This window comes from Culex pipiens, chromosome 3, assembly GCF_016801865.2.
Source record: "Culex pipiens pallens isolate TS chromosome 3, TS_CPP_V2, whole genome shotgun sequence".
In the NCBI taxonomy this organism is placed as follows: Eukaryota; Metazoa; Arthropoda; class Insecta; order Diptera; family Culicidae; genus Culex; species Culex pipiens.
Window position 1 is genome coordinate 85,050,256 of NC_068939.1, and position 12,547 is coordinate 85,062,802.

General features: G+C 33.5%; 3 protein-coding genes across 3 annotated transcripts in view; 1 reads left to right on the forward strand and 2 right to left on the reverse strand.

Moving 5' to 3' along the window:
* The window catches only part of LOC120418995 (uncharacterized), a 456,309-nt gene that overhangs the window by 336,495 nt on the left and 107,267 nt on the right, over window positions 1–12,547 (reverse strand). The window lies entirely within an intron of this gene.
* LOC120418985 (zinc finger protein 808-like) lies at window positions 6,316–8,353 on the reverse strand. The gene is made up of 2 exons (XM_039581531.2): window positions 8,147–8,353; window positions 6,316–8,079 (listed from the first exon to the last, which is right to left on the reverse strand). The coding sequence occupies exons 1-2, from the start codon at window positions 8,300–8,302 to the stop codon at window positions 6,340–6,342; spliced, it is 1,896 nt and encodes a 631-aa protein (XP_039437465.2). The 5' UTR covers window positions 8,303–8,353; the 3' UTR covers window positions 6,316–6,339.
* LOC120419002 (zinc finger protein 658-like) lies at window positions 8,540–10,734 on the forward strand. Its single transcript, XM_039581574.2, has 2 exons — window positions 8,540–9,451; window positions 9,715–10,734. The coding sequence occupies exons 1-2, from the start codon at window positions 8,577–8,579 to the stop codon at window positions 10,481–10,483; spliced, it is 1,644 nt and encodes a 547-aa protein (XP_039437508.1). The 5' UTR covers window positions 8,540–8,576; the 3' UTR covers window positions 10,484–10,734.

Sequence of the window (12,547 nt, forward strand, 5' to 3'; positions counted from 1 at the left end):
TATTTTTGTATTTTTGTATTTTTGTATTTTTGTATTTTTGTATTTTTGTATTTTTGTATTTTTGTATTTTTGTATTTTTGTATTTTTGTATTTTTGTATTTTTGTATTTTTGTATTTTTGTATTTTGTATTTTTGTATTTTTGTATTTTTGTATTTTTGTATTTTTGTATTTTTGTATTTTTGTATTTTTGTATTTTTGTATTTTTGTATTTTTGTATTTTTGTATTTTTGTATTTTTGTATTTTTGTATTTTTGTATTTTTGTATTTTTGTATTTTTGTATTTTTGTATTTTTGTATTTTTGTATTTTTGTATTTTTGTATTTTTGTATTTTTGTATTTTTGTATTTTTGTATTTTGTATTTTTGTATTTTTGTATTTTTGTATTTTTGTATTTTTGTATTTTTGTATTTTTGTATTTTTGTATTTTTGTATTTTTGTATTTTTGTATTTTTGTATTTTTGTATTTTTGTATTTTTGTATTTTTGTATTTTTGTATTTTTGTATTTTTGTATATATGTATTTTTGTATTTTTGTATTTTTGTATTTTTGTATTTTTGTATTTTTGTATTTTTGTATTTTTGTATTTTTGTATTTTGTATTTTTGTATTTTTGTATTTTTGTATTTTGTATTTTTGTATTTTTGTATTTTTGTATTTTTGTATTTTTGTATTTTTGTATTTTTGTATTTTTGTATTTTTGTATTTTTGTATTTTTGTATTTTTGTATTTTTGTATTTTTGTATTTTTGTATTTTTGTATTTTTGTATTTTTGTATTTTTGTATTTTGTATTTTTGTATTTTTGTATTTTTGTATTTTGTATTTTTGTATTTTTGTATTTTTGTATTTTTGTATTTTTGTATTTTTGTATTTTTGTATTTTTGTATTTTTGTATTTTTGTATTTTTGTATTTTTGTATTTTTGTATTTTTGTATTTTTGTATTTTTGTATTTTTGTATTTTTGTATTTTTGTATTTTTGTATTTTGTATTTTTGTATTTTTGTATTTTTGTATTTTTGTATTTTGTATTTTTGTATTTTTGTATTTTTGTATTTTTGTATTTTTGTATTTTTGTATTTTTGTATTTTTGTATTTTTGTATTTTTGTATTTTTGTATTTTTGTATTTTTGTATTTTTGTATTTTGTATTTTTGTATTTTTGTATTTTTGTATTTTTGTATTTTTGTATTTTTGTATTTTTGTATTTTTGTATTTTTGTATTTTTGTATTTTTGTATTTTTGTATTTTTGTATTTTTGTATTTTTGTATTTTTGTATTTTGTATTTTTGTATTTTTGTATTTTTGTATTTTTGTATTTTTGTATTTTTGTATTTTTGTATTTTTGTATTTTTGTATTTTTGTATTTTTGTATTTTTGTATTTTTGTATTTTTGTATTTTTGTATTTTGTATTTTTGTATTTTTGTATTTTTGTATTTTTGTATTTTTGTATTTTTTTATTTTTGTATTTTTGTATTTTTGTATTTTTGTATTTTTGTATTTTTGTATTTTTGTATTTTTGTATTTTTGTATTTTTGTATTTTTGTATTTTTGTATTTTTGTATTTTTGTATTTTTGTATTTTTGTATTTTTGTATTTTTGTATTTTTGTATTTTTGTATTTTTGTATTTTTGTATTTTTGTATTTTGTATTTTTGTATTTTGTATTTTGTATTTTTGTATTTTTGTATTTTTGTATTTTTGTATTTTTGTATTTTTGTATTTTTGTATTTTTGTATTTTTGTATTTTTGTATTTTTGTATTTTTGTATTTTTGTATTTTTGTATTTTTGTATTTTTGTATTTTTGTATTTTTGTATTTTTGTATTTTTGTATTTTTGTATTTTTGTATTTTTGTAATTTTGTATTTTTGTATTTTTGTATTTTTGTATTTTTTGTATTTTTGTATTTTTGTATTTTTGTATTTTTGTATTTTTGTATTTTTGTATTTTTGTATTTTTGTATTTTTGTATTTTTGTATTTTTGTATTTTTGTATTTTGTATTTTTGTATTTTTGTATTTTTGTATTTTTGTATTTTTGTATTTTTGTATTTTTGTATTTTTGTATTTTTGTATTTTTGTATTTTTGTATTTTTGTATTTTGTATTTTTGTATTTTTGTATTTTTGTATTTTTGTATTTTTGTATTTTTGTATTTTTGTATTTTTGTATTTTTGTATTTTTGTATTTTTGTATTTTTGTATTTTTGTATTTTTGTATTTTTGTATTTTTGTATTTTTGTATTTTTGTATTTTTGTATTTTTGTATTTTTGTATTTTTGTATTTTTGTATTTTTGTATTTTTGTATTTTTGTATTTTTGTATTTTTGTATTTTTGTATTTTTGTATTTTTGTATTTTTGTATTTTTGTATTTTTGTATTTTTGTATTTTTGTATTTTTGTATTTTTGTATTTTTGTATTTTTGTATTTTTGTATGTTTGTATTTTTGTATTTTTGTATTTTTGTATTTTGTATTTTGTATTTTTGTATTTTTGTATTTTGTATTTTTGTATTTTTGTATTTTGTATTTTTGTATTTTTGTATTTTTGTATTTTTGTATTTTTGTATTTTTGTATTTTTGTATTTTTGTATTTTTGTATTTTTGTATTTTTGTATTTTTGTATTTTTGTATTTTTGTATTTTTGTATTTTTGTATTTTTGTATTTTTGTATTTTTGTATTTTTGTATTTTGTATTTTTGTATTTTTGTATTTTTGTATTTTTGTATTTTTGTATTTTTGTATTTTTGTATTTTTGTATTTTTGTATTTTTGTATTTTTGTATTTTTGTATTTTTGTATTTTGTATTTTTGTATTTTTGTATTTTTGTATTTTTGTATTTTTGTATTTTTGTATTTTTGTATTTTTGTATTTTTGTATTTTAGTATTTTTGTATTTTTGTATTTTTGTATTTTTGTATTTTTGTATTTTTGTATTTTTGTATTTTTGTATTTTTGTATTTTTGTATTTTTGTATTTTTGTATTTTTGTATTTTTGTATTTTTGTATTTTTGTATTTTTGTATTTTTGTATTTTTGTATTTTTGTATTTTTGTATTTTTGTATTTTTGTATTTTTGTATTTTTGTATTTTTGTATTTTTGTATTTTTGTATTTTTGTATTTTTGTATTTTTGTATTTTTGTATTTTTGTATTTTTGTATTTTTGTATTTTTGTATTTTTGTATTTTTGTATTTTTGTATTTTTGTATTTTTGTATTTTTGTATTTTTGTATTTTTGTATTTTTGTATTTTTGTATTTTTGTATTTTTGTATTTTTGTATTTTTGTATTTTTGTATTTTTGTATTTTTGTATTTTTCAACCATTAATTGCCAGTTAAGAGATGTTTTTCAGCCAATCTTTTTGTTAAATTCTAAGAAATGCGAACCAGCAGCTCAACATTTTTTCTCCAACTCTGTTGCAAAGGATGGTTAAGCCACTTTTTTTTTTGGCAAACCCGAAACGCTCAAGAGTAGGATTTTTGTCGCGTGCCAACCATATGACACGATGCTTAATGTGGTGTTTAAGAGTTGGCCGCAACGGAACGACGCGGCGCGCTTTGGATTTTAATTAGCTGATTCTAACGAGTTTGGGGTGACTCGGTCGGTCGGATGGATGGTATCTTGGCGGTGGCTAGACCGATAAAAAATGCGTTATTTTTAGGTGATTGTTTTTTTCTGAGAGTGAATTGTTATCTAAAGCGTTTTTTTCGTATTCATAATTATTTTATTACAAGTTATTGCGTTTTACTATTAAATTCTTATTTATCCTGAACAATTTTTGGAGTAACAATTTGTTTCAATTGAGTTTTCGTTAAACATAAAAAAAACAGTCCATATACAAAAGCATGAATGAAACGTGGCGCGTGCTTAATTTGGCGGCAATATTTCAGTAAGAAAATAGCTCATACGACAAACGAAATCAAAACAAAGTATTAATATCACATGAAATGAAACAGAGCGAGTGGAGCGGAAGCTGTGGGTGGGTGACGGCTATGAGATGTATCTTTTCCCATCATTTGGGTAGCGTGGAAGGCAAAAGAACGGAAATGTCACTTCAGAATGCAAGTTAGGGTAGAGTAGTCATCAATGAGACACGGGGAACAATGATAAAATGGCTCTCACAAGACGTAGTTTCAATCAATCAGGCTCATATTTGGGGGAAAGGTGTGTCTACTAGATACACGTCTGCTATAATTGTGGCTTTGGTTATGGATGCTCCCTTGTAAAGTTATTCATACATGTTTGATTCTGGGGTGTAATAGTAAATTATGACTAAAAATTACATTTTCGCTCATAGGCTGCCATTAACACAAAAACTAATATTTCTCCAAATTTCTTTCGTCATTTTACAGGGCATAAGTTGGGCTACAATGTCCTTTTATTGGGTTTGACCAAAATTTAGAATATACCCAGAATCCAGGGCTGTCTCATTGTTCCCCACTCTTTTCTACCCATGGGTAACAATGAGACACTTTGATTTTTCTTCATTAAACTTTTCAAAATCTGTGGAAATCTTTCAAAACATGAATTAGAAGTGATTTTTGGCATATTTATTGAGTTTGAACTTCATTTAACCAAAAATATAAAGTTATTTGATAAAATATATGGATTTTACAAAATTTAAATACTTTTTAGTATAACTTTTGTAAATTGAAGTTTCATGTTGACAAAATTGCTTGAATATATTCAAAGCAAGTCACCTGCAATGGAACAATATTAAAGCATGATGTTTTACTAGAAAAGTATTGATTTTTGTAGAGTGTCTCATTGTTCCCCAGCTGTCTCAATGTTCCTGCCAAGTGCGTCTACAATGAGACAGTTGAATAACTCTGACTGTAGACGTCAGATCGATCTCATATTTTGGTCAATGTTAGAACAAACTAAAAGAAAGAAAATGCAACAAAAAGTTCTTTAAAATATACTAAAGAAAAAAATACAAAAATCGTTGAAGTTTAAAAACCAAAAGTGTCTCATTGATGACTACCCTACCCTACTTGAAGCTCACGGAAGTGCATTTATATAAGATTGCAATCAGTACGCTTTAAGACAATTTCAAATGTAAATATTGAACAAATCAGTTCAAGAAATCATAGTTTCATATCGTTCCAGTCAGGTAAAATAAGATTTAAAAATGTAACAGCTATTTAAACCTTTTTTTAATTGTTTAATTCAATGTTTGATTATACCAGACACAGAACAAAAAAATGTACCGTCAGCTGGGGCAAATCGGGACTACAGATTGAATAGGGAAGGGTTGTTTTAAGAGCACTTCTAAGCTTAAAACTACTCTAAAGTAATTTAGAATTTTTCAATCCAAGATGGCGTCCAAAATGGTGGTGATGAATATTGAAAAAATGCATTTTTAATGTTATAGCCATTCAAATTTGACTAAATTGAGATCGCAGAACTCCATTTGATGTTAAAAGTAAGACATCAAAAATACGAAGAAAAAAATTTGATCGTGATTCGATTGTCCGAAGACTCATACAAACCTTCAGATAATCGAAACTTCGGATATTCGAGGCTGCGGATAATCGAGTCTGGACTGTACTAATTCTGTTGTTCTGATCCTGTTCTAACTGAAACTAACCATTTAATAAAAACAAAATACTTTTAAAAAAACATGGCTTCAACAAGCAAACTCTTCCAACCATAGAACTTTCTTTAATTTTTAGATTTCTTCTTTCCAATGCTTTTTAAAGATCAAAAATTTGTTGAAAATTTGATTTTTGGCGAATTTTTAGATCGAAGCCCGTCTAGAGGCGGGGTTGGGTTGTAGAGGGTTAACCATTGTCATAAGTCCAATCCTTGTTAAGATTTATAAATGTTGAAAAACAGGGGTTTTTGGCCATTTTTGTGATTTTTGGGCATTTCTATAAGGCTGTCTAGGCCCAGTAAAAAAAAATTATCTGAAAAATTATGAAATCCTCGTAACAGTGTCCTGTTGCAAACAAATATCGAGCATTCACTGTCCCTGCAAATCAAAAATAAAAATAATTTATTTTTTCCATATAAATACAGCAAAAAAAAAGAGCCTAACCGAAAAAAATAACTTCGCGGTTCTTTTTAACAGTAAAGGTCCTATTTGACAGCTCTTTCCAAAGGGACCACAGTTAAACCATCGAAAATATGTAGTCTTGTCAATTTAATTTTTTGCATTAAAATGAAAAAAGTGATCAGAAATGGTTTTTAATCGTGTTATTTACCGTTGTACATAAAATTTACATAGGGCTTTAGGACCCTATTATTGCTAGGAATTTCGAAATTAATAAAATGGTTTGTTCGTTGTGATTTCTGTTATTTCAAATATTTAATATATTTTCTCACAATATATTTTTATCGTTACCTATCTAATTTTCCAACTTTTGAATCTGTTCCTGCCGCTGCTGCTCCCGGGCAATCCGCTCAAACTCCCTCCCAAACGGCCGACCCACGTGGTGCCGCTTGCAGTGCTTGACCCGGTTGTTGTTCGTGTTAAAGTGTTGCTCGCAGTACCAGCACTTGTACGGGGTTTCCAGCGTGTGCGATCGCACGTGAGCCTTCAACAGCTGACTACAGGCGTACGCTTTTTCGCAACCCTCGTACGTACAGCGGTACGGTCGTTCGCCGGTATGATAGCGGATGTGCTTGGCCAGTGCCGACTGGGTTTTGTACGACTTGTCGCAACTTCCGTACGAACAGCTGAAGGGCTTTTCGTTGGTGTGAGTTCGCCGGTGGACGGCCAGATCGAACTTGGTGTGACAGCGTTTGACGCAGAATTCACACTGGAAGGCAGTTTCGTTCGTGTGACGATACATTTCGTGGGATTTGAGCGCGGGTTTGGTGTTGAAGCTGGCACCGCAGTGCTCGCAAATGAATTTGACTCCATTGTGACATTTTTGTACATGACATTTGAGCGATGCTTTGAACCGGAACGTCGCCGGACAGTCGGTGCATTTGAACTTGTACTCTAGCTGGTCGAGTTCCTCCTGTGGTCGCTTGTTGTAAAAGATGGTTCGTTTCGGTTTCTGCTCGATCCCGTTGGTGTGATCGTTCTGGAAGTGATCGGACAGATATTGCTCGCTGAAGTAAGTTCTTTCACAGGTCATACACTCGGCTCCGGTCCAACCGTGCATCGTGAATGGGACGCTGTTCTCTCTGGCACCTTCACGATGCTTTCGCAGATGTGTTTCGTACTCTTGCTTCCCGAGAAAGTTCACCGAACACAGCTTGCACGAGTGCAACCGATCCACGTGGGCAGCTCGCATGTGTTTTAGGGCGGTTTTGTACGAAACAAACTCTTTCTCGCAGAATTTACAGCTTTTGTGCACCTCTCGATGGTCAATCATCTGGGCGACGGTCTGGAACCGTTCCTCACAGTACGGACACTCGCGCGCATCCACTGCCATCCCGTGAAACTCTTTGAGGTGCAGGTTCAAATCAATTTCTCGCCAGAACGGTCTATCGCACAGCTCACAGCGATGCCGAAGCTCGTCCGACTTGTGAATCGCCATGTGGTTCATCACGTGAGCTGTTTTCTGAAAAACCAACCCACAACGTTTGCAATACGCGCGATGAAACTCCCGGACGTGTTGGCCCATCTTCTGGCCTGGCACCAAAGGGGAACAGGTCTCGAAAGAACATTCCGACCGCCGTTGCAATTTATATTGAGGAATGTATTCCTCATCGTTGCTGACACTATCCAGCGCTTGATCGTCCTCCGAGTCAGATCCGTTCGTGGAAACATCGTCCTGCGATGGTTCTTCAGGCATCTCATCGTCTTGCGCCGGTTCTATAACGCTTTCATGGATATCAATCTCCTCCTTGATTTGTTCCATTTCCGAATGCGCAAGATCTTTCAGCAGGTCATCCAGCGATCGACCTTCCAGCACTCCAAGCCGATTCAGTGTGTTCTTCACAGCCACTTGGTGAACGCCCTGGGGGTGGCACAGCTCGCTCAACGGGTTGATGTCCGCGCTGCGATCGAACTGTATCCACGCGTTCATCAATAGTTCATTCGCAACAGTTTCCAAAAGAAATGCATTGAACTCGTCTAGCCGATGCCGGCATGTACTGCAAATGTGAGTCGGAAGTTGACTGTGATCAATGTTCTAAAATTAAATAAAAATTCAACATAATTCCCAAAACTTCACGCGACTCTCAGAATAGTGCCTCGACCTGATCGGTTCGTTGTTGCGACAAAACCCGGTCCAAAATGGTTCCATAGCTATCCGCACCGTCTCGCACGGTCATCTCCAGCGGAACCGAATCGGCTGCGCCGGTTTTGGCCAGACAGACGCGGCAAATTGTCGGATAGCCCGGAATTTCAAACATTTTTGCACTCTCGACACAGAAATTCCGGCAAAGTTTTGTTTTGTCTTCAAATCAGTGTTTTGAAGGGGCAGGCGTTACATGCGTTACTTGTTATGTTTTGACAGTTCTCTTCGTACAGAAAGTAAACAGTAACAGTTTCAGTTTTGTTTGAAAACATTTCGTTAATGTGTTAGCTGCGATCTTCAACGATCCACGAGCCGAGTGATCTCTTGCCAAGGGTTTGCATAGTAATTTCTCCAACTTCCACGGACCTTACCAAAACAAATCGTTAAAAATGTTCGACTTTGCTCATTTTCCCGCCGTCTGCCGAACCTGTTTAAAACCAGCCATAGATATTCACATAAGCCAGGAGGCTCAGATCGAGCGAAAGCTACCGGTATCATGCACCGTAAAGTACCATGAGCTGATAAACCAGTTGACGCAAGTTTCACCTGAACTTGATCAGATATCCGACGAGCTACCGTCACATCTCTGTACCGATTGTGCCAACAAACTTGTTGAATGGTTCCACTGGAAGCACCAAACGATAGTTGTTCTAAAGTTCTCCAGAGCACTGGCAAGTTTCAAACGCTCCAGAGATCTGCAGCCCATCAAAGAATTGCTCGACACCGAAGGAGATCGTCTAAGACAGTGCCTGTACCGGTTACAGGTCGTAGATCGACAAGACTTTTCGATGGAAGAGTTGCTAGCACAGATTCGTGGAACAACGACTGAAGAAATCGAGATGCCAATTGAAGAAGTTGAACTGGTAGAACTCGAAGACGCAGATGATCGCGAGCTGGACTCTTCAGTCGAGGAAGCTTCGTTGAAGCCATCTAAACCAAGCAAGATCATCCGAAGGAATGGCGCCCGGTACAAGGTGTGCATACTGGCCGGTTGCAACGAGGAGTACGAGATGGGCAATCGGACGGCCTATCTGCGCCACGAGAAGATCTTCCACCGGTACGGGTGCAATCTGTGCGGTCGAGTTCTGGCATCGCGGACGTCGTTCCGGAACCACGTGCTCCTGCATGATGGGGCTAAAGTCGAGTGTGACTTTTGCGATCGCAGGTTCACAACTAGAGGAGGTATGCGGGTGCACGTACGGGAGGTCCACATTACCAGTGGGGCTCACTTTAACTGCCAGTATTGCGACGAGGGATTCATCGAGTAAGTGTTGCCAATCTACACATTTTAAGTACCTTGCTCAGAAGAAGTTTAATAGAGGAGAAAATCGTGACGTCAGAAATGAACTCAAATCACTCAAAGTTCATTTTGTGAGTGACTTTAACATTTTGGCCTAGTTTGACAGCTACCTCGTTCCCAGGTTTTCTGTGGGAGAGAAAAGGAGGCGAATACTTTATGAAAATCATACCTGTCAAAATTCCTAGCCTCAAAATTTTGTCGCGAGTTGCTTTTCTTCTCTATTGCAGACAAAAGGATCTGTTCACTCACCTGCAAGAACATCGAGAGTGTAAGCCGTGCAAAGAAACCTTTCCAGATCTTACTAGCTGGGTCAACCACAACAAACGACAGCATACGGACAGCCTGCAAAGTTGCACCAAGTGCGATCACACTTCACTCAGTCGTGCCCTGCTGGATCGTCACATGCGCATGCGACACTCCGAAAGCGCAGTAGACTCCAAGGTTGAACAGTTCACGATCTACGCCGTCAACGACTCCACTTTCCATCAATGTCCACAGTGCAGCTTCCAATTCGTCACGGAGCAACAGCTGATCAACCACAACGAGCAAGCCCACAATCGTCCCCAAGAAGAACCGTCGGAACGACCTTCGATCCGACGTCGCACCAAGGAAGAACGGGAACAGTTCTCCTTACGCTACAGCTGCGACGTGTGCGGTAAGAAGTACCGCTTCAAAAACTCGCTCTGGTCCCACAAGCACAAGGAACACAACTCGGCCGGCAGTCAGACGGCCGTTTGTGAGATCTGTGGACAGCACTTCAAGCATCGGTCCTATCTGATGGCCCACATCGCAAACAAGCACGCCACGGAACTTCCGTTCCAGTGCAAACTCTGTCCACGGGCGTACCCGCAGAACTACCTGCTCAAGGAACACGTCAAATCGCACGACGCCGAGAAGAAGCACCGCTGTCCGCACTGTGACTACCGGGCGAAGCATTCTTATGCCCTGAAGGATCATATCGGCCGGATGCACAACGGGGACGAAAGGGCTGTATGATTTTCGTAAATGAGCAGTTCTCTAGGAATTCGGTCATTCGATTTTTTTTGTATTTTTTAATCCGACTGAAACTTTTTGGTGCCTTCGGTATGCCCAAAAAAGCCATTTTGCATCATTAGTTTGTCCATATAATTTTCCATACAAATTTGGCAGCTGTCCATACAAAAATGATGTATGAAAATTTAAAAATCTGTATCTTTTGAAGGAATTTTTTGATCGATTTGGTGTCTTCGGCAAAGTTGTAGGTATGGATATGGACTACACTGGAAAAAAATAATACACGGTAAAAAAAAATTTGGTGATTTTTTTATTTAACTTTTTATCACTAAAATTTGATTTGCAAAAAAACACTATTTTTAATTTTTTTTATTTTTTGATATGTTTTAGAGGTCATAAAATGCCAACTTTTCAGAAATTTCCAGGTTGTGCAAAAAATCGTTGACCGAGTTATGAATTTTTTAATCAATACTGATTTTTTCAAAAAATCGAAATTTTGGTCGCAAAAATTGTTCAACTTCATTTTTCGATGTAAAATCAAATTTGCAATCAAAAAGTACTTTAGTGAAATTTTGATAATGTGCACCGTTTTCAAGTTAAATCCATATTTAGGGGACTTTTTTGAAAATAGTCGCAGTTTTTCATTTTTTTAAATTAGTGCATTAGAAGATTTGGTGTAAACAAACAGACAACACCAAAACTGCTACACTCACAGAGCCCACGTAGTAGTAGTAGTGCTTGTTGGAAAGGTCTTTTAATTACCTATCCAAAAATAGGTCACATGATATATTTGGACAATGTTTTCATCAAAATATCAGAGATCTGGCTTCCAAAAAGTGCATAAACAACACTGCTTATAACTTTTGTTAGGGTTGTCAGATTTTCAATGTTTTGGACGCGTTGGAAAGGTCTTTTGATAAGGTATCCAACGATAGATCGCATCATAGATCCGGACAACGTTTCCATCATGATATCTGAGATCCGGCTTCCAAAAAGTGCTTAATTAACACTTAAGTGCTTAAAACTTTTGATAGGGTTCTCAGATTTTCAAAACAAAAACCACCCTTTTTACAATCTTCCGAACTTTAGTCATAATCGTGTTTTAGCAGAACTTTTGAAGTACTTAACTAAACTGCTTAATTTTTAATAGCGGGGACCCCAAGACGGATCAAATGAGGCCAAAACTGACAAAATCGGTTCAGCCAATGTCGAGATAATCGAGTGACAATTTTTTGATCAACATCCCACCACACACGTAGACATTTGCTCAGAATTTGATTCTGAGTCGATAGGTATACATGCAGGTGGGTCTAGGAGTGGGTCTAATTGAGAAGTTCATTTTTCGAGTGATTTTATAGCCTTTCCTCAGTAAGGTGAGGAAGGCAAAAACACAAAAAAAATATTTTTTTGGTCATGATTCGATAATCCGAAGTCCCATACAAACCTTCGGACAATCGAACTTCGGATAATCGAAACTTCGGATAATCGAGTCAGGATTGTAATGAATATGCAAACAACCATTGCCAAGAAACTAAAAACTTGAAACTAATAACTAAATCTAACACAAAGAAGACTCTGAGAGCGGATCGTATTTCACAGAATCTATAGGGGAGGGAGGATGCGTAGACATGCCATACCAAACAGTTTTATATGTGCTACATAGGTTATGTTTGGTGTAAAAAATAGTGTTGTTATTAATCATCTCTGGAGTTTTTTTTTAAAGGTCCAATAAACCAAATTTTTAATTTGAGCTTTTTGGGTGTTTTTTAATACCCCTGACTCAAGGCGGTTTCAAAAACACCCAAAAAGCAAAAACTGGAAATTTGGTTTATTGGACCTTTAAAAAAAAAAAAAACTCGAGGTCTATTCTTCTATTCTTTTATATCTTCTATATATACAAAAAATTTCGACGGTTTTATTCGAACGCGAATCAGTTCAATACGGAGCGTCGGATCGAGGTGATCTTTGTTGCGTTGGGTTCGTATAAGTCCAAGGAAGGTTTATATGCTGAAAAATTGCCACTTTGGCCACTCTGGGACCGATTCCGGAGCATCTGCAGATTGTATG